This window comes from Poecilia reticulata, linkage group LG5 (genome assembly GCF_000633615.1).
Source record: "Poecilia reticulata strain Guanapo linkage group LG5, Guppy_female_1.0+MT, whole genome shotgun sequence".
NCBI lineage: Eukaryota > Metazoa > Chordata > Actinopteri > Cyprinodontiformes > Poeciliidae > Poecilia > Poecilia reticulata.
This window is the reverse complement of record NC_024335.1, coordinates 20,295,154-20,320,825: the sequence shown is the minus strand read 5'-3', so window position 1 is coordinate 20,320,825 and position 25,672 is coordinate 20,295,154. Positions and strand designations below refer to the sequence as shown.

The 25,672-nt window shown below is 40.0% G+C and overlaps 1 protein-coding gene across 3 annotated transcripts in view; it reads left to right on the top strand.

Moving 5' to 3' along the window:
* LOC103464920 (arf-GAP with coiled-coil, ANK repeat and PH domain-containing protein 3) overlaps positions 1–25,672 on the top strand; it is a 53,882-nt gene that overhangs the window by 5,116 nt on the left and 23,094 nt on the right. For all 3 annotated transcript variants that reach the window (XM_017304717.1, XM_008409331.2, XM_008409330.2), the window contains exons 2-4: positions 21,500–21,557; positions 25,036–25,155; positions 25,558–25,611. In XM_017304717.1, coding sequence (XP_017160206.1) covers positions 21,500–21,557; positions 25,036–25,155; positions 25,558–25,611 — 232 coding nt within the window. The remainder of the gene's footprint in view (positions 1–21,499; positions 21,558–25,035; positions 25,156–25,557; positions 25,612–25,672) is intronic.

Here is a 25,672-nt window from a genome sequence, read left to right as displayed (position 1 = left end):
CAAGCAGGGGCAGGAAAGTGGGTCTGCCGTTTCCAAAGCGTGACCACTGGCATCGGCAGGGATGGAGAGTACCTGTCCATTAGTCTCACTGAGGGAGGGAGACGGAATGAGACTCGTATCTGTTCACACACAGCTGTTGGCGGCGCACGCCGGTGGGAGAGGTTTGAAATTGAAGGGCGCAGAAACGTCCTTGCATTTATTGGCGCCGAGAAAGCGCATCGACATGTTGAATTTGATTAATGTTGTCCAAAGGACCTTGGCGGGACTGTGTGTTTGTGAACGTGGCGCAAGACGTCCTCCGGAGCAGCATGTGAACCTTTGAACTTCGGCAGCATTAGATCCCGTCTGCAGCGTCGGTGGCTTGTCAAAATGTTTAGACAGATCCCAAACCACTCGCATTAAGATGATAATGTCATGATGCTCTTTCCCGAGCACTTCTGCTAATGCACCCGTGCACGCAGCAGATGTGCACACATAGTGCTGAATATGCGCCTGGCTGGTTTCCTGGAAGTCGGTAACGCTCCGCATGTGGAGGCTCCTGATTTATATTAAAGCCTCTGTTTGTTATGGCAAAATCATTTTCACTGAAGGTAGAGGAAGGCTGTGTTTAAAGCCTAGATCTGGTCCCACACACACGCACGCACGCACGCGCACGCACGCACGCACGCACGCACGCACGCACACACACACACACACACAGGATCTATTTCAGCAGGTTTAATTCTAGAAGACTCAATATGTAATATTATGGCAAAGCTTTAAGATGACTGTCATGACAAACGTGTTTTTTCAAGCTGGTCAGGTTTGACTCAGATGATGCATTCGGTGTCATCTAGAATAATAAATGAATGGATTTGAGGATTTAGACTAAGTATTTAGACCATGGACTGGCTATAATATTTATAGTCTTTTTTTTTTTTTTACTGTTTACTGTTGCACAGCACAAATGTTTCAAACAACCCCTATTTGCTTTACAATATCTCCTTAAAGCCACTTAAAGTGGATTTCTGTTTGATTCCAGCACCTGTAAAAAAACAAAATCGGATGTCATAAGCTGCAGTATGACACATTTTCAGGTTCAACGTACTTTTTTATGTGCCAAGCACATTATTTTATTTTTGTTTTTTTCATAAAGGCACGCTGCCATGCATTTTTTAGGCGTTTCTTTGCTTCAGCTCAGGTGATTCCAATTGACAGGTGTTTGCTGAACTGCAGTCACCTGAATCAGACGTAGCAAAGCAGGAAAGCGTCTAAAACGAGCGTTCCTCGAAGACCAGGGTTGGAAAGCACTGTCATAGATTAATTTTAGATGTTTTATTAAACTCCAGAAAATTTGCAAGTGTTTTGAAGTGATAAATATTGCCTTTGAATAATTACAGCTTTTTAAATAGCAGTTTTAAAATCGACATTGTCTGGACCACCAGAAGCAACATGTCTGGCAGCTTAGAGACCTTAACTCCTTTTATTGATAAGGTTTTACTTAAAAGATGACATAGGTGTGCTGCCCCATAAATACCATATCAATTTTCCCAGCACACATACGTTCACATAAATATTTCAGCTCCCATTGAGAGTGTAAAAGTCTAAGCTTCAGTGGAGAGTTTCATCGCTTCATGTCAGGAGCGTGAAAAATTATTCCCGTGAAGGATTAAAAAAAATTTGCACCACCAGGTCTGTCCTGCAGGTTCCCTGCAAAATTTATTCTAAAACCTCCTAGTTTCTCCATACTCAACTTTCATGAGTCCTCGCTCCTTTATGCCAATTCACTGTGAGTTCACTTTGAATTTATACCAGATAGGTGAAATAAATATTGAGAAGGAAGTAAGGACGGAAAGAAGGAAGCAATGTAGGTAGGCGGGTTAAAAAAAATATATAACATTTTAGGAAATGGATGGTTGCATATCTCAAGCGTACTCTTAAGAATGTCCCCAAGTGATTTGAGGCAAAAATAAGCAGGAAGTAGCCGAACGATTCCCCACACGTCTTGCTCATGAGGACCCTTTTCTCCCGCTGTGGTTTGTGTGGTGGTTGAAGCATTTGTTTACTTTGAAGCAGAGAGAGCACAGATTACAGCTGTGCTCACAAACCTGGGTTTCCTGCTTGGGATTCTGCTTTCATCCAGGGGATACACCGTGCTCACTGAGATGCCTCGTACCAAAATTTAAAAATGTAAAAACTGTTTACATTATTCAGTGGTGAGTACTTGCTTTTCTCTAGTTTGTGTTCCTGTCCTCTTTGTCCCTGCCGGTCATTCCTTCGCCTCCGTTTCTCGGCTGTCGTGTCCATGAGAGAGCATCACTGCAGCACGTGGGCCGTCACTCTGAATGCACGCTGCAGCAGATTCTCTGCTGCATGTAATGGCAGAGGGGACTTGGTGTGGGAACCCGTGTATAAAACAGGATTATCCAACACTGATTAAATCAAGAAGCAGCCTACACACAACCTATTAAAGCTCACACACTATCAGCTTCTTAAACCTGATAATGCAGGGTAATTTTCAAGTTCTGATTATGCAGAATAATATTCTCTTCTGTCATTCTGCACAGTGTAGAGTGCCTACATATATTAATGTGGGATTAGAAGGTTAATAAGTTGCTTCAAATGACTACAGTAAAGCTGGTTAAAGGCCAAGTCGCTCATAGGCTGCAAACTGTAGTTTTAAAATACAACTACCTTAATAAGAGGGATGGGCGGTCCTCCTGTTTCCACATCAGGCAATGTTTTTCTCCAAACAACTTGTTGAAAAAACACTCATTAGCTTTTTTCAGCTATCTAAAGTACAGCTCTGTGTTATTTTATATGTCATGCAGTCCAAGAAAACTCATTTCATTCTATCACTTTCTGTAAAAACTCATTAAAATTAAAAATATCACAGAAAATTCTAACTTCTTTTTTTAACAAAAAGAAACCCATGCATGTGTTGACACAGATAACCAGTCCACAGATAACTAGCCCAGCATTTGACTTAACAGTATTCAACAAACTTGCGCATGTCTTCAAGTCGTGCTACTTTTTTACTTGTTTCCCGTTTATTATTGATGTTCGAAAGGCTAATTTAGTTCCAGACGTCTGAATTCCTTCCTGCAGCGTAGAAAGCAACTTGAGCAACCAAAAGCTTATTTAATGTGGTGTGTGTTTTCTTCTTTTAATGGACCTCTGTGGTATTTCATAAAATAAAATGACAATAGAACTTCAATTTTGTTTTTATTGTCTTAGTGTTTTTATATGTGTGATTTTCAAGTGCTGCTAGGTGGGGCACATGTCCTGCTGGCCCTGCCGGTTCTGCAACCTATGCATTTAACAAACGTATTGATCTTTAGTAACAGTCTGTTCTCACTTAGAAACACTGAATGCTTTGCAGCCTTCAAATGTATGCTTATATCATTAAATATACCCTTATATAAGACTAATGCTGAATATTAATGAGCCATTCAATTGGTGCAAAGTGTCACACCCATTCAGCTTTGAAGTGTTTCAGGAACATCTGATCACTCATGTAACTTCTTTGAAAAAAAACAAAAAAAAAACTTCATTAGAAATATCGACTGTGAACGCTAACATTAGCAAATGGCGATGTCTCTGCTTGCTGTTTTGCAATGAGACGGTATTTTAGGCTTGAATAGTTCCAGTAATACACCAACTAGTTTTTGCAGAACTTGCACACAACAAAAGCATTCCATCAAATCTTTTTTTTGACGCAATACTTGCCATGTGAGGAAAAATGTGATTAACTGGGTTAAAATTTATGTAATTAATTAATCCACATTAACTAATTAAAAGTCCCAGCCCTATTTCAAACCCATATTTTTGTTTATATTTTGGGTTGGTCCCATGCCTTTGTACGATGGGTGATGAATCTTTGCTGACAGATCTTTTCTTGAGTTTCACAGAGATTAAGCCTTCTAAACATAAGTTTGAGCTCTGCAGAGTTCACACCCCCATGTAGATGTAATGAAATCACACAGGGAGAGGAATCTGCAGGACCAGACACTGTTGTAATTAATGAAACTGTCACATTGACTATTAAGACATACTTAGACGAACCTTTTAAGATATGATTGTATATATACATATCTGCATGAAGCTGTTATACCTTAATGAATTTCAGGTCACCTTACGCATGGTAAAAGAAATCAGTGCAGTCTTAGTTTTAGTTGTCAAAATGACTTAATTAAAGATGAACTCAGAATTCGGGTTATTATTTGTAAGAAAATATAGAACTTTTACTGCAGTGTATTTTAGCTAGTTTTGGTGTGTGTACACAACCCAACCTGAGTAATTATCATTGACTCATTTGTTGTTTTTGATTCTAGTCTACAGTATTTAGTAACAGGCATCTCTCTTGTGATATTAATGTCACTTAATGGCGAGAGATGCACTAAGACCTAATTTGGACTAGTTTATGCTTGACCAGCGACCTCAGGTCTCCAATTGTTTTACAATCAGTTAGTCAACATAGTTTAGCAGCTACCAGGTTCTTGGTAACATCGACACTGAAGTGTGAATGTACCTACTGAGTAAAGAAGACTCGAATTTAGCTAATTTAATGTCAGCCACTTCTGAAGAAGAGTACCAACTTCAAAAACCAACAACAAAAATCGTAACCTACAGATCATGACACTTATAGCTTTACAAATACTGAAATCAAGAATACATTTTGGACTTTTGGTCCATCTCTAGTAATATATACTTTCAGTTCTCTTTCTCTGAAAAGAAATGTGTAAGCCAGAAGTGGCGTGTCATTTATTCACAGTGCAGGGATCATCTGGTGCTGCCAAGCCCTTCTCACAATACAAAAAAACTGGTTTGGCTCTACAAGACAAATAAAAAAAAAAGAGAGAAAGTATGAGATCCTTTGTTCCTATATCCTTGTTGAGGGATCTATGTTCCCATCACTGGTCACATTTTCCTCATTTAGCTGAAAAGATTGCACTTTATATGGATTGTAGAAGGATGTTTATAGGAGGGAGGACACCTGAGAAGGAAAGATGCTGAATAATAAATAAATAAAATAAAAAGAATCAGAGGAGTGGACCACAAAGGCCAATCGGGCAGAGAATGGAAAAGGATCAATTGCCTTTAAAGCTAATCCTTCGACATATTTTGCTCTGTGCATCACAAGCTACATTATTTACGGTGCATGTCCACCTAAACGTGCAGGAGAAGAAGATATTTGTCTTGTTATACGGAAGGTGCCGCTATTTTAGGTGACCAATGAAGAAGTCATCTGACTCATCGGCATGCGAAACAGACAGAAGGAATCGTGTGCGCTGCCTCTTGCTCGCGCACATCTGGGATCCACCTAGGCATCTGGTTCAGATTTAGCCCAACTTTCTCTGCCTTTGTGTTTCCCTGAACACTTCTAATTTTCATGAGCCACAATTTTCTGTTATTTTTCATCTTTAATGTGTTGTTTGTTCTTCCTGTTTACTCATCCACTCCTCGGCGCTCCTGCGTCCTCCTCCACCCACGTTCCTTTTGCCTTCGACGGTATCTGGTGCCATATGGAGGAGGCTAAACCAATTTGCGTCAGATTTTCTGGACCGGCGACGTGAATTTTGAGGGCGTTTACTAAACACCGCTGTTAACTGACTTCTTTTGGGTTTTTGTGACTTATTTCATCTTCTTTTTTTCCCCCCCTCTGCTATTCTAGCTTTTCTGTCTTACATCCATCACTGAATGTTTCATGACGGGCTGCTAATGCAGGCGTTTGTTTGGCAGCCCACCAGACACCAATCCTCACTGAATCCAGACACCCCTGCAGCGCTTAGCCTAAAATGCCATTGACAAGCTTATCTTCTTCTGAGACACAAGAGGAGACAGCACTGCTGATTGCTCCCTTAGAAACTGATGGATTCCCACTCCCAATCCTTCTCCTGTTATCCCGCCTTTAGATCTCTACGGAATTCTCCAAACCCAAAGGAAAACATTCCCATCTGCTGTGTCAGCAGTCCCACACTTTCTTGGATCCATCTGTCCCACCCCCTCAAAGTCCCTCACACGTGCGTCCGGTCAAACAAAAAAAAACAAAAAAAAAACACAAAAATCAGAGTGCTTCCTCCCATTTATTGGCTGGATTGCCCCACTGCGTACAACTGGAAGAAATCAGAAGAGCAGAACCGCAGTCACGGCTCGATAATGGACATTATGTCTGGGAGCAGGAAGGAAGAAGGATGGCCATGTTAAATATACATATTAAGGCACGGCTGTGGTATACCAGGAATTACAGCGTGTAATCGCACACACATATGGCAGTGTGGAGCAGACAGATGTAGCGAGCTGAACAGGAAGCTTCTTTGGCTATGCCAGTGCTCGTTTTAAACGCAACATGAAATGAGCAGAACTAGAAATTTCTCAGTGAATGTAACTGGTGGTTTGTTTTGCATCAGAGGCTATTAAACTGAATAAAGGCATTACTTTCACTGCAGTTCATACGAGAAGAAAGGTTTCTGCGACACTTCAAGGTTAGAGCGAACAGAAAGAGGGATCGGGTCCTCACCTGCCACATCGACTAGCAGCTAAAAGAAATGGACATGTGTGACATGTTATGTTTATACTCCAAGGAAACAGAACATTAGATGTTTATAGAAACTTATAGAAGTATTTCCCCTCATTTACAGAGTTCTGCTTTTGCTGCTTTGTCACGCTCACATCAGATCATCCAACAGATGCTAATATTAGACCAGGTTAACCTCAGTAAATACAAAATGCAGACTTCAAATGATGGTTTTATTCATTAGTGGCAAAAAAGATAACCAAATTAACTGGGCCTTGTGTAGAAAACTTTATTGTAAATCATAAATTGATCGATTAACCATTTTTTTTCCCCTTGCGGGATGGGGGAGATGAGTTTAACTTCACTAGCCACACCCAGCCTAAAAGAGCTCAAAGAGCAACACTGTAAGTCCAAATCAATGCAAGTGTGAGAACAAATGAAAAGTAAATTGATTGACATCTATCAATCTGGAATAGCTGACAAAGCTTCTTCCGAGACTGGGATTTCAATGTGCCATAATTTATCCACAAATTAGGAAAACATGGAACATGTGAACCTTCCCAGCAATGGTCGGTTTCCTGAATGAACCCAAAACAACATCTGAAGCACTGCAGGCCTCATTTGGCTCTGTAAAAGTCAGTGTACATAATTTAACATAATAAAAAAAAAGTCTCTTCCTCAGCCAAAACTGCTAACAAAAGCCCATTTCACATTTTCCAAAGAAACTTGATAATCCCAAAGAACAAGGTAAGTCTTTTTCAACAGACATAGTCCCAAATATCACAATCTGTATTCAAAACTCGTAGTTTTGTTTATAGTGCATTTAATAGACAAACAGATGTATTTTCTGTATGTTGAAGACTGAATTATTCGGTATTCAGTTTTGTCTTCGGTTCTCAGCTTCAATATTGCCTCAAGCAACCACTGTCATAAAACTTCCCCCTGCTGTCTCAAAATATTCTCTATCAGCGTGTGAAAAGTCACTCATCTGTCACAGGGTAAAATATCTCCAGTGAATCATAATCACATTTTTAACTGTGTAGGAAACCATACCTACAGTCTGTCATCAATAATTTAAGTTTTTTTTAAAGTTTTCATTAAGTTTTTTTTACTGATTGTACTAAAGTTTTCAGCTCACCCAAGTAAGCGTGTACCTTAAGACATAAAATTGTCTTGTTTTGGCTGTGGAAATAGTATGATTTATAGAAAAAAATGGAAAAATAACTCTATACCCGGGTCCATTTTCTAAAAGATACAAATGTTGTTGCTTTACTCAAGTTAGTCACACTATGGTTTTTTTATCCAATCAGGAATTTTGGAGTTTCCTGAGATAATGGTCATCAGCAAAACCTTTAGTGAATTTCCAAATAATACACATACTCAGTGAGTACTTATAACTGGCCTTAGTTCAAGTCAAGTACAACAAATTGTGGTTTTATTTTGTATTTTTCAAACTATTATTCTTTTCAGCTTTAATTTTATATTTATGTGAGGTTCTACAACCACTGGTATTCACTGGTTTTAATGGTAGGCTTCATGTTGGTCTGGATGGCCCTGAAAAATTTGACATTGTGGAGCTAATTTGACCTTTTTCCCCCCATCAATAAATATAAAGAAGAAAACCATACAAGTACACGCACTACAAACTAATCCCAATGCAGCATGTGGAGCTGATTTATTATAGCCGTTAAATCATTTTAAAGTTTTTAGTTTTCACCAGGCTTTCTTTATTGTAATGTTGTGTGACACTTGCGTGCAATAAGAGCCCCGCATATATTCATAAACTGTACATCAGTATTCCACATTAAGTCAAACCAGACTTAAAGCCAGTTTTTGGCCAACATGTGATCGATTTTGCGTGAGCGTGTTGTACACCGCCAGACCTCAGTGAGTGTTCGACGTTGATGGACCCCTCTTAGATGGATGGAAGTGTAAATCTGTGGTTGTTTCCTGTTTGGCAGATCTGACTGCGGTGTCAGCAGGAGTCTTATTCCCCTCATGTTCAGCCAGCGCTGCCAAAGACAACAGAGCGAGATCTGGCTGTTGTGCAAAGCTTGCTTCTTTGTTCTGGTGCACAGCTGGCTTCAAGGCGCAATCTCTTTACCTCCACATGTTAAGAGAGATTGCTCTCAGACGTGCACGCAGCGTCGCATATAAACTCTATGATTGAGAGAAAAAAATTTGCTGCTTTCTCAATGTGGGGTAACGGATCATATTCCATATTAGCAGACTCTTTCTTACAGTTTTACACTTGCTAAACCTGTACACTATTGATAACCTGCATGGCGGCACGGATCAATCAGGTTTCCTTGCAAAAGGAATCAAACCCATTGAACATTTTTGCAGTTTATCATGCTATGAGTAAAGTGAGTCTAATAAAAACCGATTTTAAAGTCCTGCCACAGACTCTTGGTTGGATTAAGGTGTTGACTTTGACTGGACTTTTCTAGTACATTGTTTTGTTTTGATTTAAACTATTTCCTCGTTGCTCTCTGTGTCTTTATGGATGTTGTCCTGTTGGAAAGTGAACCTCTTAAGAAGTTTTTTCCTTCCGGGATTGCGCTGTTTTTATCTTCATATATCTTCCCATCAACTCTGACAACCTTCCATGAGAAGTATTCCCACAGCCTGATTCTGCCATCAGCATGTTTGAACATGGACATGATGTGTTTAGTGATATAAAATGTGCTATATTTTAGGGTTTTTTTTTGCATTTGACACATAGTAAACGTTTTTGCAATGGTTTTCTTAATGCCACTCTTCCATAAAAGCCACATTTGTGGAGTACACGACTAATGTTATCGGTTTAGGGGGACAACCATATCTAGATTTCCATCTAGATATTCTAGATTTCCATCTAGATATTCATTTTCAATTTTTTCTTATTTATTGAACATTGCTCAGTGTTTAAAAGCTAGGGAAAATGTTTTTTTTAATGTAAATTTGCGTTGATTTAATCACCAATCCTCTCCAACAAACGTCTTCGGTCATTGCAGAACAGCAGCATTTATTGAGGCTTCGCTACACACAGACAGACTCGGCTGGCTGAGCAGGTGACATCCATTTTTACTGGGCTTTCATTGGGGATTTCAGAGTCCAGGGGGCTGAATATAAAAGCAGGCCCTGATTTTCAGGTTTTTATTCATAAAACCAAATTTAAATCAACATATCAATTATCACCTGTGCCTTCAAAAGCTTATTTAAACCAGAAAACTCTTTTGTGGGGAATTTGTTAGCACATAGTTAATGGAGAAAGTCAAAATAAACATTGGCTCAGAACAGCCTCTGCATGGTCTCATCGGATGTTCCTGCATTTGCTGTGTCTGATCACACTTCTGACCTTGACAGTCAACCAGGTGTGTGTTTGTGTGTAAGCGCTGTGCTTCTGTTGGCGTACGCTTATAGGTGTGGTTTAGGGTTTCAGGGGTAACTCGAACGGCAGGCCGTATCAGTGCCAGACATTCTTTAAGAAATATGTCATACCCTGCATCTTGTGGCAGACACAGTGTCTCTATTATGCTCAGCAAGACTCGAGGAATGCATGTTAAGCCTACCTGTAAATCTGTCTCTTTATCCAAATGGTGTAATGATAATAACCGTAATGATATGTGAGCTTTTCACACACCAGATTTAGGCATAGCCTCTACTTCCTGTGATGAACTCTTCAGTTTTTTGTTTTGTTTTGTTTTTTCCTGTTGCTGCCACTAACTGCAATGCAATTTATTGGGATTGAGTCAAATCGTGGTACCACAGCTGCAGGCAAGCTCCCTGCCACCGGCCAAACACACAAGGGACAGGGAGCAGATCATTACACGCTGCATGACTTGCAATGGGACATCTATTTACTGGTTCAAATGGCATGTAGGTTTATTTTCCACGTTGTAATTAAATGTAGCTTTTTTTTTCTTCACAGTATGGATATAGCTGGTAGACCAGGCGTGCATTTGTATTCGACCCCCTATTTACTCTGACACCACTTATTAAAATCCAGCTGCCCTCGGAAATCTCCAGATTCTGTGTAGAGTAGAATAGTTGGTGTACAGGTTCTTTTGTCAGCAACGGATTAAAGACGTAATCTCATCTGTCGCCTTTCACTTTCGGCAATGAGCTCTTCTTCCTCCCGTCTCACCGCGCGGAGTCAAGGAAATCTTGTTTCGCCGGAAACGGATAATGTCAAAAGGGACAACGTTGACTTTCGTTCTGATTCTCTCCTGGTTTTGGCTCCCCGCTTCCAGGCATGTGGGGGTTGTGATGCGTGTCCTGGTTAGTCATCAAATAACAAGATCATAATATCGTTTGATACTGTTGACTCATCTCTGTATTGTGAGGATATTGAGTGCACTACACAGTGAGAACACGTCGCTTCTGCGAAGCAACTGGAAACTCATATTAATTGGGATTTTTTTTTCGTTTTTTTTTTTTGTGCAAATTTCTCTTCATCCAAGATACAAGCTGCAGAGTGGGAGGACTGACTCATCCCATCTATGTTAAAAACAGCACAGAATGCAGCAATTTATAAACTCTAGAATAATCTCCGGCTGTAGCAACTGCATCCTTCTACTGTTCATTTATCAGCTCACAAGAAATCGTCTTTGTACATAAGCAAAAAGAAGTAACTGATTAATCAGAATACAGAGAACCAAGATGCTACGTTCATTATGTTGGACTCGGTCTAGGATGCACAATTTCTAGTTGCTGTCTTAAATGTCTTCTGGGTCAGCTTAATTTATAATTGTTTCTGTGATATTGAAAAGAACAGAAGCACAAAAGAAAAAATGAGTCCTGGGAACAAAGTGCTTAAATGTCACAGGGTGGGGTTGGGGGCTGGGGAGGGGGTCTTCCTCCTCTGCTTTTCACATGCAGGCTGCATCTGTGTGCACGCACCCTGTGCTGCTGGTGCTTCCACCCCGCTGGGAGATCATTGAAGGTTAAAGAGGTTAGGGATTGGGATGAGCGCGCGGTCCCACTTTAATGCTGTCCTTTTTTTAAGCTTCCTGTCGAGCGCATTCTTTTGTGAGAGAGCTCTGCTGGCTCTCTTTCTTTACAGTTTCTTAACTCGCGTCACATGCTGGTTTCAGAGTCAGAGGGTGTTTCAGCCGGTTTTGTGATCTTGTCGTCACTTTGTCTTTTGAAATCTTCCTCAAAACCTAATTTGGGATGGAGAGCAAATACGTCAGATGCATTCGAGTAATGAACCAGTGGATTCACATTAAGAATTTGCGTTTGGACTCAAATAGTCCAACCACGTAAGTCCACATACTATGATCGTGCTGCAGTCAGAGGATACAGTGCTCTGGCGTCCGACTTGTTTTCTTTGTCAGGTTCAAAATATCCTGGATAAGTATGGACTTGCGAGTTTGCAGTGAAGAATGAGAACTGCATTCTTCCACTCATTTGCTCTTGCTAAATAAATACAGAAATGTCTAAATATTTTGCTGACGAAATAGTTCTACAAATATGCAGAAATGTGTCACCACTCAGGGTTAGGAGGAAGAGGGGAGCAAAAAAAATCCCCCCAAAATTCGGCATCTGTTTACCGTGAAACTGCAGTTTTAAAGAAATCAGTACAGTGACATGTTTGAGTTGTAAAACGTTTCTGCTGACAAAGCAATAAATTTCACTTTACAATGATGTAACTCAGGTTGTATTTTTCTAAGTCAGTGGAGCGACTTCCTGTGAAACCCCGTTTAGCGGCCCCCCTCCTCATTCCTTTTGGAAAGCAGAGAAATTGTAATTTCCAAGGGAAAAAAAAAATAGTTCCACCTGGCCTTAGCTGTGGTTATAGTACATCAGAGGAAAATGGTTTCTGTCTGTTTCACACTCCATGCAGGGAAAGTTTTCCAGCTCACTTCGCCGTTGGCCTGCAGCTGGAATGCACTCCGGAATGACAGAAAAAGACTTTTTCTCATCCAAGACTTTAGTTTATTACTAGAAATATTTGGAAATGTTTTGTTTACAAAAATAATGATTTACAGAATGGCTTCTAATGAGCAGTGATAACAAAGATGACTCATGTTTGGGGTGAATGTTGTATTTTAGTGGGGACAAGTGGTAGGTGGTCTGACAGCTGGTGGGAAACAGATGCTGTGTTTTCTCTCTAAATGTCAGTTTGCCTTCATGTTTTGGTGAATTACAACTACAGCGAATAAAATGCAGGCAGGGAAGTTTGAATTCACCATACTCTTGTAGTTTTCCACCAGTCATCCAGAGGACATGTGGAAAAAGTTGCTCTGCTCAGGTAAAACCAGTATCAAACATTGGCATGTGTAGAAAACGCTACATGTGTAAAAAAAAAAAAAATTTAAAAATAGCAGTACACATCACATTAAACATGGAGACATGGAGGTCTCAGCATCAGGCTTAAAGAATAGTTATCTCCAATATGTGCAGCATGCATAATAAATAATATTTCAATTTTACCAACATCTGTCTTCATACTGTAGGAAATATTAACTTATTTAAGTGGCTCAGTCCTGGTTTGGTTCTGGTAAAGAATCTGTGGTGTAGTCTAAAGATTCGAAGACCAAATATCATCATCAAATATAAATCCTTAAAATATCATGGGAAATGTGCAAAAAGCTAGTCCGCTAATATTAATGATATAGGTATAAGATAAGTGTAAAGTTTGACTTCTTCAGTTGCAATAAATATGTTTGCATTGATCATTGAAAAAAAGGATACGCCATATTTGCTTTTGTCTCGCCTCCAGTGAGAAACAAATTTCTTGGTTGAGTGAAAATGATTTCATATTTAAGTCTGCAGTGAGTGCGAATAATTTTGTGATTGACTGTGAATAGATCGAAGGCTTTAAAGGAAATCTGTCATATGTCGCAAAAGTCCTGATTCTGCAACCAATTTGTACGTCTGGGCTCAGACAAATGCACACCACACTTTTCATATTTTTATTTAACTTTTTTCTTTTTCCTTTTTTTTTTTTGTTTAGTGGTCTGTTACAAAAATTCTACTGTAAACACACTGAGGTTACAAGACAAAAGGTGAAAATGTTCAAGCAGTTTAAATATGCTGGGCTCTGCCACATGACTTTTTTGGGGGGTAAAATGTGCCTCCCTCTTTTAATGCTCAATAAATAATAAAATGGTGTTATTTCCATAAGTCATAATCCAACAAATAGAAACTTTAAGCTTTGGGTTTTATAGTCGGGCGTGATTTTGGTGACTTCTTGAAGTCGCTTGTGTTCTTTGGCAGATTTTCCCTGCTGATGTTTAATAGGTGTCGGTCACCATGTCTGTTGTCATTATTTCCAGCATCATGTTTAGTCTCTTTGTCTCATCAGCCGACCGTCGGTGCAGTCAAATGCTTTTTCTTTTTTTCTTTTTTTTTTCAGGGAATGAGTGTGATGTTTGTTGTGTGTAGGGAGGGGCGGCGGGGCTGGCTCAGGGGAAGCGGTGAAGGCGTCTTTGTTTGCTGCACATAGGATACTAGTGTTTGGCTTGGCTTGTTATTTGTGTTGAAGCTAGTGCATGCAACGTGTGTGTGTGTGTGTGTGTGTTTTTTTTATGAGAATCATTTACTTCAGGCTCTTTTAATTGAGTCTGAACACTCGTTTGAGAATTCAGCAGGGATGAGGCCTGAATCCTGTTGAACAAATTCTGACTTTTAAGTGCAGCTTAGTCCTCTGGTTGGGACTCCCATCTTTTTTATGAGCTGAATTGTCAGCTAAGAAAAGTGTCTTATGGACAGAGAGCCAGGAGGCAGACTGATAGTGAAATGGACAGAAGGAGGTGTTCATTGATGAAAACAATGAGGCTAAATGGGAATATGATTTTAGGGGAGGAGAATGTCGTCTCAGAGGATTAGTGCCCGTCACTTAAATGGCAGCTTAACATTTTAGTGGAAAGATAGGTGGAATCATATTTAATTGTTGTAGTTATAAATGCTACGACAATTATTTTCAGCCATAGGAAGTGAAGTGGCTGAAAACAATTTCCGTTAACAGAACAAAGAGACGAGGGATGGACCGTGGTTATTGTCCACACCCAAACGCCACCTGTTCCTGCTCTCCCCAGAAACAAACTACGCTTACTAAATACGCTCTCTGCGCACTCATTGGGTTAATTACTGATGTTATTGTTTTAGAAATGTTTTAGAAATTGAATGAGAAATGTTAAAAAAAAATGCACAAGACATGCTGTGAAAAGAGGAAACTGACTGATGGAGATGAACGTGTTTCCAGAGCGTGTGACTGATCACTCTCTGTTTGTAGCTTTTTAAGAAATCTGTATGCAACTCAAGGGCACTTTCCTCTTGACAGCGGGTGCCGCGTGCAGCTGCGAAGCCAGGGGTTCATGATTGCAACACACTGGCTTGTTACTCTCAGGAGGGGGGCTGGGGGCGAACATTTTTCCTTTCCTGTCTGACAAATAAGAAGATAACATTCACCTTGGATATTGGGGGTTGGTCGGGGGGACCTGAAATAGTTTCAGGGAGATGCACGACTCCAGACAGATCAGACAAAGAGAAAATTAGTCAGGAAAAAAGGCGTGAGTAATGGCGATGCCTGTTGCCATGGAGATTGGGGTCAATGAATGGTTGCTATGGAGCCCACGGCTTGAAGTACGGGGAGAGGAAATTTTGACGTATGCATATGTCGCTCTGTGTGTGTGCAATCTGGACGACAAAAGCACATATTCTATTTTTAATGAGAAGGTGCTGCTGAAAGCTCGGTACGTCTGCAGGAAGCAGAACGATTCACAGTTGATAATTTGGGAGGAAATCAATCTCAGTCATCATTTTCAGTCTGGAAGACAAAGAGACTCCATCCACCATGCTGACCAGATGTTTTGCTTTTATTCTCTGATTTTTACTTTTTTTTTAGTTCTTGTGCTGTTTAACAATCATGTGCTTTATATTTTAGTCTTGTTTTATACCAATAACAAGCCTGGAACTGAAGGTGAAAAATAACCCTTGTGGCTAAATGTGGCATATTTACATTATTGACTGAAACACTCGTGTGCATTAAATTTCACTGTCAAAATAAATAATCTAATTAAACACTACAAGGTGCTAGATCTCACACCAGAGTTATTTAAGTGACCACATATGAACAGGATAAAACAAAGTACTCTGAAACTTTAAACAGCCACTCGGGATTTGAGTGAGCCTTAAAACATTGCCGAGTTGCTTAGTGATGATCTCAATGTGCCAACAGGACAGATTAAATGAAGGTTGGGAAAAATATGCATGTCAACATCTGAGACGGCTTACAAACGTATCTTTGCCATGTTTGGAGTGCAGGTTCCCAGAGGCGCTGCGGTAATTAACATTTGAACCTGCTGCTGAGAAAAATGAAGCATGCATGTTGAGAAGACTGAAAGTGGAATTGACAGACAAAGTGGTTCCTTGGTTGATTTTTTTGTTTGTTTGTTTAAATTTTTTTCTTGACCAGAAATTTGTTGCTCAAGAAGAAACACTCCAGCAGATTGCAGGCACTTTTTAAAACTTGAATATTCTCATTATTTACTAAAGAGCTAGCACAGCTACATACTGGGCTAAATGTAGCAGTTTTATTTTATTATTTTATTAAATTACTATTTAATACTCAATATTTGTTGAACAATACTATTCCAAGTGTCAGGAATTCTCGTCTTGCATGTCAGTGAAACAGTCAGCCTTCTAGATGGAGTCTCGGATGTTTGAAGTTGATACAGATGGTGGAGGTGGATTGTTATTACAGATGAAAAACAGAAGTAAGCGCACAATGTGGATTTATCGTAACTGTCACGACGCATAACAATGTTTCCGTTGCGTTCTTTCCTCATTTCGTGTAAAATTGATTTGGTTATTAAAATTTCCCATCTTAGAAAAAAAAAGACTTCCAAGTATCAGCTTCATAATTTTGTTGTCTTTATTTTTGAAATATTAGTGAACCACATGCCTGTAAAACACTGGCTGCTTGCTTTCTAATGCTCACAAAGGGTCGTCACTCCTCGTCCTAATATAAATCGATATTAATCTGTCGTAGAATGGTTTTTTATGTCTCCTGCTTAGAGTTAGGATCAAGATTATTGAAAGCCGTGGTAGATTTAGGCTTAAATTAATCTCTTCATTTACCGTCATGTTTTGTTTAACTGGTAGTAATGTTGTTGTTTTGCAGTGGCCCATCCAGAATCTGAACTTGAATCTGGGGAATCTTTCAAAGGCGAAAAAAAAGTTATGATGATGACAAGGAGGACTTCCAACCAGTGCAAAAAGTTGGTTAGCAGTTATTAAGCAGGGTTTGATTATAGGGTTTAAATATTCCTATTATACATTTTTGTCTATATTAGGTTAATGTTCAACAATATCCAGTAGTTGAGCTTCTTTAATTTTGCTTGGCACATCAGAACATTCCAGTCTTTTCTGCCATTGTGCTTGAAGTGATGCAGATGTGGATGCATGGCAGATTCAGTCTTGAAGACACTAAAGGTTAAGATTTCCTCTCTGTTTTCATGTGTGTGAAGAGACGCAAGACAAAAAACTCTGCATGCTTCATGCTACGGTTCATCATCCGAGCGGAGGAGAGCCTTGGACTCACTACTCTGTTGTGGACAGAAGTCGTGTGTGTGCTGAAGGGAGGGGAGGGGGGGACACGTGTAGCCGGTGCACGTGTGGCTTCCCTTCCCCCCTCCACATTAGCAATGTCAGACCTCAGACGACGTACGCTACGCTAATGCTGGTGGTGCATTCGGGCCCATCCCCCATCTCTGAGTGGCCAGCATCATCATCCTCATCATCCACAGAGCTGCTTTGAGCCACTTGTTCAGTGTTTAAACCCAAAGTCACAGGAAGCATGTTGTTATGACCCGTAATCCTCTTTAAGATCGAGTTTTACTCCATTTCACTTTAATCCCACTCAGTTAGTGAAAAAAAAAAGTGATAATGCATCTCATTTATTAAAATGCCAAACGGGGACAATCAATTTGCGTATCTTGTAGGTGTGTAGCAGTGTCGTCGTGGACGTATCTAATGTTTCAAGAAAACACTGAAGTTTGTAACTTATCTGCAAAAAGCACAAGTAAGCGCAGTCATCTTGTGCTGAAGCTAAAAGCTCAGATCAATACTGTTTTGGCTGCAGCTGCATCAAGTGTTGTCTGCGATCCTTGTCATCAAATCCGAGTCTATGTTCATTGGCAGTCGGTGCTGCCTGAGACACTGCGAGCTTGTAATGGGCCTGTACCCGAGATTGAACAGCTGCTTGATGGGACGGTACTGGGTTCTGAGTGATTTAATGGTGAAGGGGATGCTGCTGCAGCTGGTACAGAGATCGGGAGCAAAGCAGAGCTTGATAAAGTTGGTAGAGCCCCTTGTGATGTAATGGGTGGTGCTCCAAAACACGGGATTTACTGAGAAATCAGCTGGTTACTAGAAGTGGGTGATGTTACGCTAGACTGGCTCTGATTGGGGATTAACTACATTGTAAACAAAAAAATCTAAGCATTTTCTTTTTTTTATGATGCTCACAGAGAAATTTACATAAAAGTCAAATCTGCTTTCTGATGAGCGAACCTAGAACATCTAAATTATAAAGCTTGCACTATCAGCATCCCTCTTCAATGAAGAAGTTGCTACTGACTCAGACTTGGACTTTATTATCCCCAAAAGGGATCATTTTTCACAGCACTTTATGTGTTAACCTACCATAGACAGATGCAGCAAACCAACAATAGCAAAAATGTTTTAAACATGATGCAACATTATATAAGTTCTGCCCGTTTACCATTTACAACAAAACACTTAAGCTTTACATTTTGAGCAGTTCTAGTCAAACTCACCCAGGTCTCTTATTAAAGGAGTGATAAATGAGAGAACCGTTTTTCTCCTAAAGTGAATCTTTCTGTACTCAGTCCTGTATCTATGCCGTGAACAGGATGAAGCTGTGCCTAGAGTGGGTGTGTGAAATCCTTTTCTGTTGAAGATAAAAGAACAAAGGAGCTATTCTATATCTTTTTAATTTAATTTATTAAGATGTACATGTCCAATCACAACTTTGAATATATAAATAACCTTTTCTTTATAGTACTTGCAGTCTAAGTCGGGAGCAGGGCGAGCCGGGTGGCAGCCAGCAGGAGGCTTGAGTGTCTGCAGCTTTGAAACAAAAGCATTAACATGTAGGGCTGATGGCAACACTCTTCAGTGGGGAAGTTGTTTCTACAGGAAGAATACCCAGCTTAATGTTTTCAGCACAGAAGGTGCTTGAATATTAATTCAGAGTACAAAAGCTGCTACAAGCTGGCCAACTATTTTCAACGCAGGTATTGGCTGTTAGTTCATGCGGCAACTTAAGGTTAAAAGGGAAGGAAAGGTCAGCAGATAACAAGAACACTGTGAACATGTTGCTGTGTAGTTTTTGACTTTGTCCTTTAAACTTTTCAGTATAAGTCTGCTATGACAAAAATGAGCATTTTTTTGTAGGGTTTACCAAAGATCTCTACACAAAGAGACGGTTATTAATGCTAACCTTACTTAATGCAATTAGATGCTGCTGATAATTTGAACTATTACTTCTAATCATGTTTTTCTTGTTTTGGTACTGAGGAAAAACAGATCTCTTGTAGAAGACTAATGGAGATATTCTTTACTATAATTCATTTCTACTCAGTTTTGCTTCTACAGATGTAGTTTTACAATAATTAACAGAAACGCATCACGTCTGTCCATTGCACGGACAGAAAAATTGAAATCGGCTGTAATCGGCTCACAGTTCACAGCCTTTCAGAATCTGAAATTGGTCCCAAAAGCTCTGGTCGACGCACCAGAACTAAATAATGAAGCCATCAAGGAATTTCAGGAGTTTCATCATGCTGTTGTCATTATTTAGGTGGAGTGGGTGTGGCTGAGAAAGATTCGTGGATTTACAACATTGCTGTGAACATGAACAAGAGAAAAAAATGTCACAGTGCAGATCAGTGGGAACCTGTAAATTTTCCCTTGGCGGATCCACAGACGGAGCACTGTTGTGTTTTATCTTCGGTTGTTCTTTAAAATAATTCACATAGCATGTTGTGATGCTAAAAGGAAACCTCTATACAATCCACACATTGTCTTAAAACAAGATAAGTGGCAACGAACTCAAGAAAAAGTAAAAAATGAAAATTTCTTTGCCCTATCTTGAACCACTGGAGCTTGTAAGCATTTCAGGAATGCCGTTCTGTGGAGCAGGTGAGAACAGATCTCCGTTAGCCCCTCCCACATCACCCTTTGCCCTGCCGCTGGGTAAAAATGGCAACGGCAGAGTTATGACCTTTGGAAAATAAACTAGGTTGGCAGGTGCTATTGGCCATATCTTTCCCCATCTGTAGACCGCGTTTTCACAGCTGACGCACTGGATCAGCTGTAAACGAGTCGGGATCAGGGTGGGGTTGGGACTGGATGATGAGATCACCGACTCCCCGAGGTGTATGGTTGGCAAGTTACAACAGATTTAGGGGCGTGATGCTGGTTCCTTGGCAGGAACAACTGAAGTTGAAGAATAGAAATGCTGGCATGAGTTACATAAATTTAATAGGAGTTGTTCTGCGGTATTTTCCTCCACAGGATCACTTTTGAACCTTGTTTTGCCTTTCAGCGTAGGGTGGCGTCAGACAAATAAAAATGAAAATGTGATATAGAAAGACGACCTTATGAGCAGCCTCTGTGACCCACTTAGAGAGAGGTAGCCATAACAGCTGACCCTGCGTGTGTGTGGTCATGGATGAGTGTGTGTTTGTGTACTTCTGCACTAATGGGAGAAGACCCTGAGGGGAAGGATGGTTAAGGCTGATCGCCCTCCAAAACCACCTGACACACTCCTGCTGAAGGCCTTCAAGTCTCATTATCCTCAGACTGAATAAACAGAGAAATGAAAACTAACAGTAGTAGAAAGGGTAACTTACTTACCGTAATTTTGTTGCTTTTTATTAAATTCTGCAAAATGTCTGAAGGTGACGATGAACCCGTCTGCGTTGCTGCTGAGTGCTTTATTAGCTTTATCGGTGCAGACGTCTCTGCATGATGTCATTCATTGATTTTTTAGTTTTTTTCCTTTACTGCTCTGCCGTGGCCACTAATCTTCCAGAGTGATGCCGCTGTCGATCTAAACATCAGGATTAATGCTCAAACCTGAGAGGCTGCGATGTCTGGTGGCTGATTGCAGCTTAATGTGCAGGAAGCTAAACCACAGACATTGATGCTCTGAGCACACAGCGTTACATTACAGCGCACGGCAGCAGGACAGCCCTCTGTTTCTTTCCTGTTCCAAAGACACAAAGTTTTAAAACTTTTCTATACCTCTATATACAGTCCCTCGCAACATCCTCACATCCGTTGCACTCTTTATTTTTTCAGGTTTCTGTGAGAAACTGCATTGCATTTTATTGGGATTTTATGTAATCAACCAACACAGTATTGTAGTGGAAGGAAAATTATACATAATTAATAAAAAAAAATCAGAATCTGTAAAATGTGACATGTTTGCATCTTGTTGGAGCTTAATCCAATAACATCCTACAAAATATTTGGTTGAGGTTGACGACAACAATGTTAAGCATAAAGTTACATTTGAATAGTTTGATTAAAGCATATTCAAGTGTTAGAAAAGCTTAAAGTCCAACATTTAATCTGATTAAGAATCTGTGGAAAGACTTGAAAAGTGATATTCCTGAATGAATTTCGTTGGAAAGAGGGGTGGATAAAAATGCCTTACACACTTTTTATATTTTTACTTGCAGAAAGTTCACACCCATGTATCATTTTCCCTCCACTTCATAATTATCAACTGCATTGTGTTGGTCTTTAACATACAATCCTACAAAAATGAAAAATGGTGTGAATACTTTTCCAGTAAACTACGAGTAATTGGAACAATACGGAATATTGTGTTTTGCTGCTTATCCGAGAATCCGTCCCAAATAATCTATGGATTCCTCTCTCAGGAATCCAGAATGTCTGTCTCTCAGGTTATTCTTTTGTCAGAAAGAGAGAAAGCAGATCTGATTAACCGAGTGTCTTTGTGTCTTCCCCCTGCAGGGCTGGAATCGATGATGTGGAGACAGACGTGGTGGAAATCGAGGCGAAGCTGGACAAGGTACGGACCATTGAACTGAAAACATTTTGTCTTCGTGTGAGGATGTTTCTGTCTTTCATATTTTGCACATGAAGGCACGCACACAGAACCGTGTACACAGTACAAATGCCAAGAACAAACACCGATTAATGGCACAGAGGAAGCTTTATGTTCCGTAGCATAAAGTGCTGCCTGTAATTAAGATAAAAGATGGTTCCCAAAAGCAATGACGCAACAGGTTTTTTTTTTTTTTTTGATCATTAGTGTTTGTTAAATATAAAATACGGTAGCATTAAAATATAGTTCCCTAGAAACAATGTATTTGTTTGGGATTGTCTGTGAAGTCTGATGTTTTGAGAGTGTTTGTATTGCAAACAACAACCACATTTTTTTTGTTTTAAGCTGTTGGTACAGACCACAAGCATGGGCAAATCAGAACAGATAGTTATTGCACACCAGAATTCAGGTTCATAATCTAACATTTTAAATTAACTACCCCATAAAGAAAATAGAAGCTCTTTGATGGATTATTCCTCCAGCCGACAGGTCAGGACCGCCAGCTGAACTCTGATCCCTGACTAAGCTTCACTGAAAGATGAAAAAAGGTCAGAGTAGAGAGATTGAAGAGGTTTTGAATCAAAGTGATTTGCTTATTTGTTCAGCCAGCCCATGTTGCTGTGCTGCTCAGACAGTACTGATGGGCTTTAGTGGATAACGTTACCAAGATTCAGGAAAGCTGATAGTTCCTAAGAAAGTGCCAAAAAAAAGTGTTTTGCAATAACCAAAAAAGGTGATTAAACCGAGGACTTGCATTGGGTCATGAATTGGTTTCCTTATCATAGACAACCACAAAACTCTGAAACTGCTGCAGATTGTCTAAAGACAATGCAAATATTTTGCCTTGTTAAAACAAGGCAAAATCTTTGCACTGCCAATTTAAAAGCTCACTCCTCTGCAGAGATTTTGCATTGCTCTGGCTGTTTTGGTCCTCCAAACACATTTACTGTACATCTAATGACCTTGCTTGCAGGCTGGAGGCTTGGTACACCACACAATTACATCAGACTCACATATATGTCAATGTGTTTACATACACTTCATGCCACTGCAGGCCTGGAGGGGTCAGCATGTGCCACGCTCCTTCACATTTTCTGCTGCTTCAGGAAAACTCTCAGCTCTGCACACGTGAATTTAAATGCAGATTTTTTTGGACAGTGACTTTTTCTACACTGCCCTCTTTACATGTCAGAAACACACACATACACACACACACATTCATCCCAGCAGCTCATTTTAGCAGCAATCATTCACACAGCCGGTGTTCTGATGCCAGCCTCCCAGAAAACCACACTCGTATAGCTACAACCTTGGGAACTTCTGCTGTAAATGAGATAATTAAAGGTTTACTGCACGCCCTCCATGCATCAACAGACTCTCTCGTACTCAAATGCTCTGATGCTGCTTTATGCACAGCTGCATCAGTGTGCTGCTAATGACAACTTACCACTCTGGAGCTTATCATGTTACCTCTTAAGTGGGGAGGTGTAGTAGTTGCTTCCTCATGTGGTGTTTAAAAGGGAAGCTACCATCGTGCCTGCTTCTTGTTGTATAAAACAAGCTTTTTTAGGCATCAAAAATGATGATCCAGCAGTAAATCACATCCATGTTTGCTTTCCAACTTTCTAATTTGGGTTGCATTTGTATGAAACTTGTCTTCTGGCTGTGCCATTGCTAAACCTACTTTGGCTTGCTCTTAAGTGTAGTTAGTTGCATATGTCTTCTTTTTTTCATTTTAATTCTCATCCAAAAATAATTTTTAATTAATGTTGCATTTCATTAGAGAGAGACAGAAAATTGGAGTGTATGAAACAATAAAACGAAAATGATGAACCCTGCTTTGCTTGGAGTTTACTCCAGTTCCAGAAACATTTTTTTCCATGTATTGCTCATCTAAAAACTTGCTGTGGTTGGGCGCCACATGGCTCAAGCAGGCGCACCATGCACTGAGGCTGCAGCCCTCAAGGCGATTGTCCCTGGTTCGATTCTCGGTCCAGGACTATTTTCTGCATCTCAACCCTTTTCTCTCTTCCTTTCCATATACAGTTGAATAAATGCCACTGAAACTAGAATAAAAGCCACACAGTGGCTTTTATTCTAGTTTCATTATCTAAAAATCTATTTGCTCCCATGATAGCAGCAGATCATGCAGTATGTCCTAAATGCTCAGCTTTCATGAGACACCACGTAATCTGCCTGATGTCCTGCAACCATGAGCTCCCGTAAGACAACCTGCGTCATGGGACTACAGGCTACCAGTTGCTAAACTTCTCACAGACCTCTACGAATCCGTAACTTAAAAATGGAAGAAGAATAGTTGCCCAGGTCAAATAGGACCATTGATTTGACATGAAAAATGTTTTAGTAGCACAGGGTGGTGGCAACATCGTGCTGCCGCTTACTTTTCTTTAGCATTGACAGTGAGGCTGGTGATGGAGAGTCCTGTAAGAAAAACCTCTACAGGCTGCAAAAAACTATATGAGGTTAACCTTCCAGCAGCCCAAAGCACACAGTCAGGGCTTCCCTGAAATAGCTTAGCTCGAAGTGTATTTACGGGTTTTGTCATGGCCCAGTCAAAGTTTAGACTTTAATCCAGCTGAGGATCCGTAGAGACTTAAAAATTGATCTGAGGCTTTCCCACCGATCTGACTGAGCTGAAGCTAATTTGCAGGAAAAAAAATAAACATGTCACTCCTTAACTTGTAGCTGTAGTAAGATGTAGTTCTGTAGTATTTTTGAATAGCACACTTTTCATATTTTTGTTTGTAAAAAAAAACAACAAAAAAAGAGTCATGTATCAGTTTCTTTCTAGTTCTTTATTTTTTGGTCTGTCCAAAACTTTGAATGTAAAGTAGCAAAATGTGAAATGCTTTCTTTAAAATATGGTAGCTCTAATATGACTTTTAAAGATTTATATAAAAGAAACTACAAAAGCCTTGTTGGAAACAACAACAAAAAGAAACAACAATTAACAATCTTGGCATTAAAGTGAAAAAAATCAAGATAAAACATCATGCCATCACTACTTCCCTTGATCAATATGCCACAAACTGCATATTGAAAGTCACCTATAAGAATATTAAAACGCGTATTTGTTTTATCTTAATTATCGTTTAGAGATTTGTGACTTATGATGCAAGTGTTGATGCTTTGTCATGTCATTTTTGTCTTCTAATCATTTCATCTTTTTTGATCTGTTTAATTCTTGCTTTTATTTAAATATTCTCATTATAATTTCACCAGTCTTTAGCAGCTCGCAAGCAAAGAGAGCAATTCTTCTTTCATGTGAGCATCCTCTCATGTGATGAGTGATTATTTCAGGCCTTGTCTGATTTACATCATCGCCGTGGCTATTATTACCCTCGGAGCGCATTGTTTGAAACATGTGACTGATTAAACGGGCTGCTGTACTGATTCTTTCCTTTTTCTTTTATCATGTTAGCTGGTGAAGCTGTGCAGCGGGATGATCGAGGCCGGCAGGGTCTACGTCAGCGCCAATAAACTCTTTGTGAATGGCATCAGAGATTTGTCCCACCAGTGCAAGAAGGAGGAGATGATATCAGTGAGTACAGGCTGACACACACACAAAAAAAAAAAATCTGAGAGTTTTCCCCATCTATCTCTGGAAGTGCATTCCTGAGATTCCCCAACATTAAAAATGATTGTAAGGTTGGATAAACAGTTTTGTCCAGACTTGGACGTATCCAGCCGTTCTGGTGATGAGAGAGGTGACCACAGATGGACCCAAATGTTTACGCAAAGCCTGTTGCTTTTTTATTAAAACATTCAGGCTGCTTCTCATGTCAGTGTAAGTGTCCCTTAGGGAGATAAAAGAAACCAAAAACTCAAATCAGTGAGTCTTAGCGCCGACTTGTCCAAAGAGCAGATCTAAAATCTGTCGGGAAAACAACGCTCTGCACAGAAAAGGGAGTATAATCACATTTGTGTGTTGGCAATATTGCAGGAATGCCTTGAAAAGTGTGGAGAAAGCCTCCAGGAGATTGTCAACTATCAAACGGTAAGACAGTTTTACACACGCACGCACACCCCCGCACACACACACACACACACACACACAC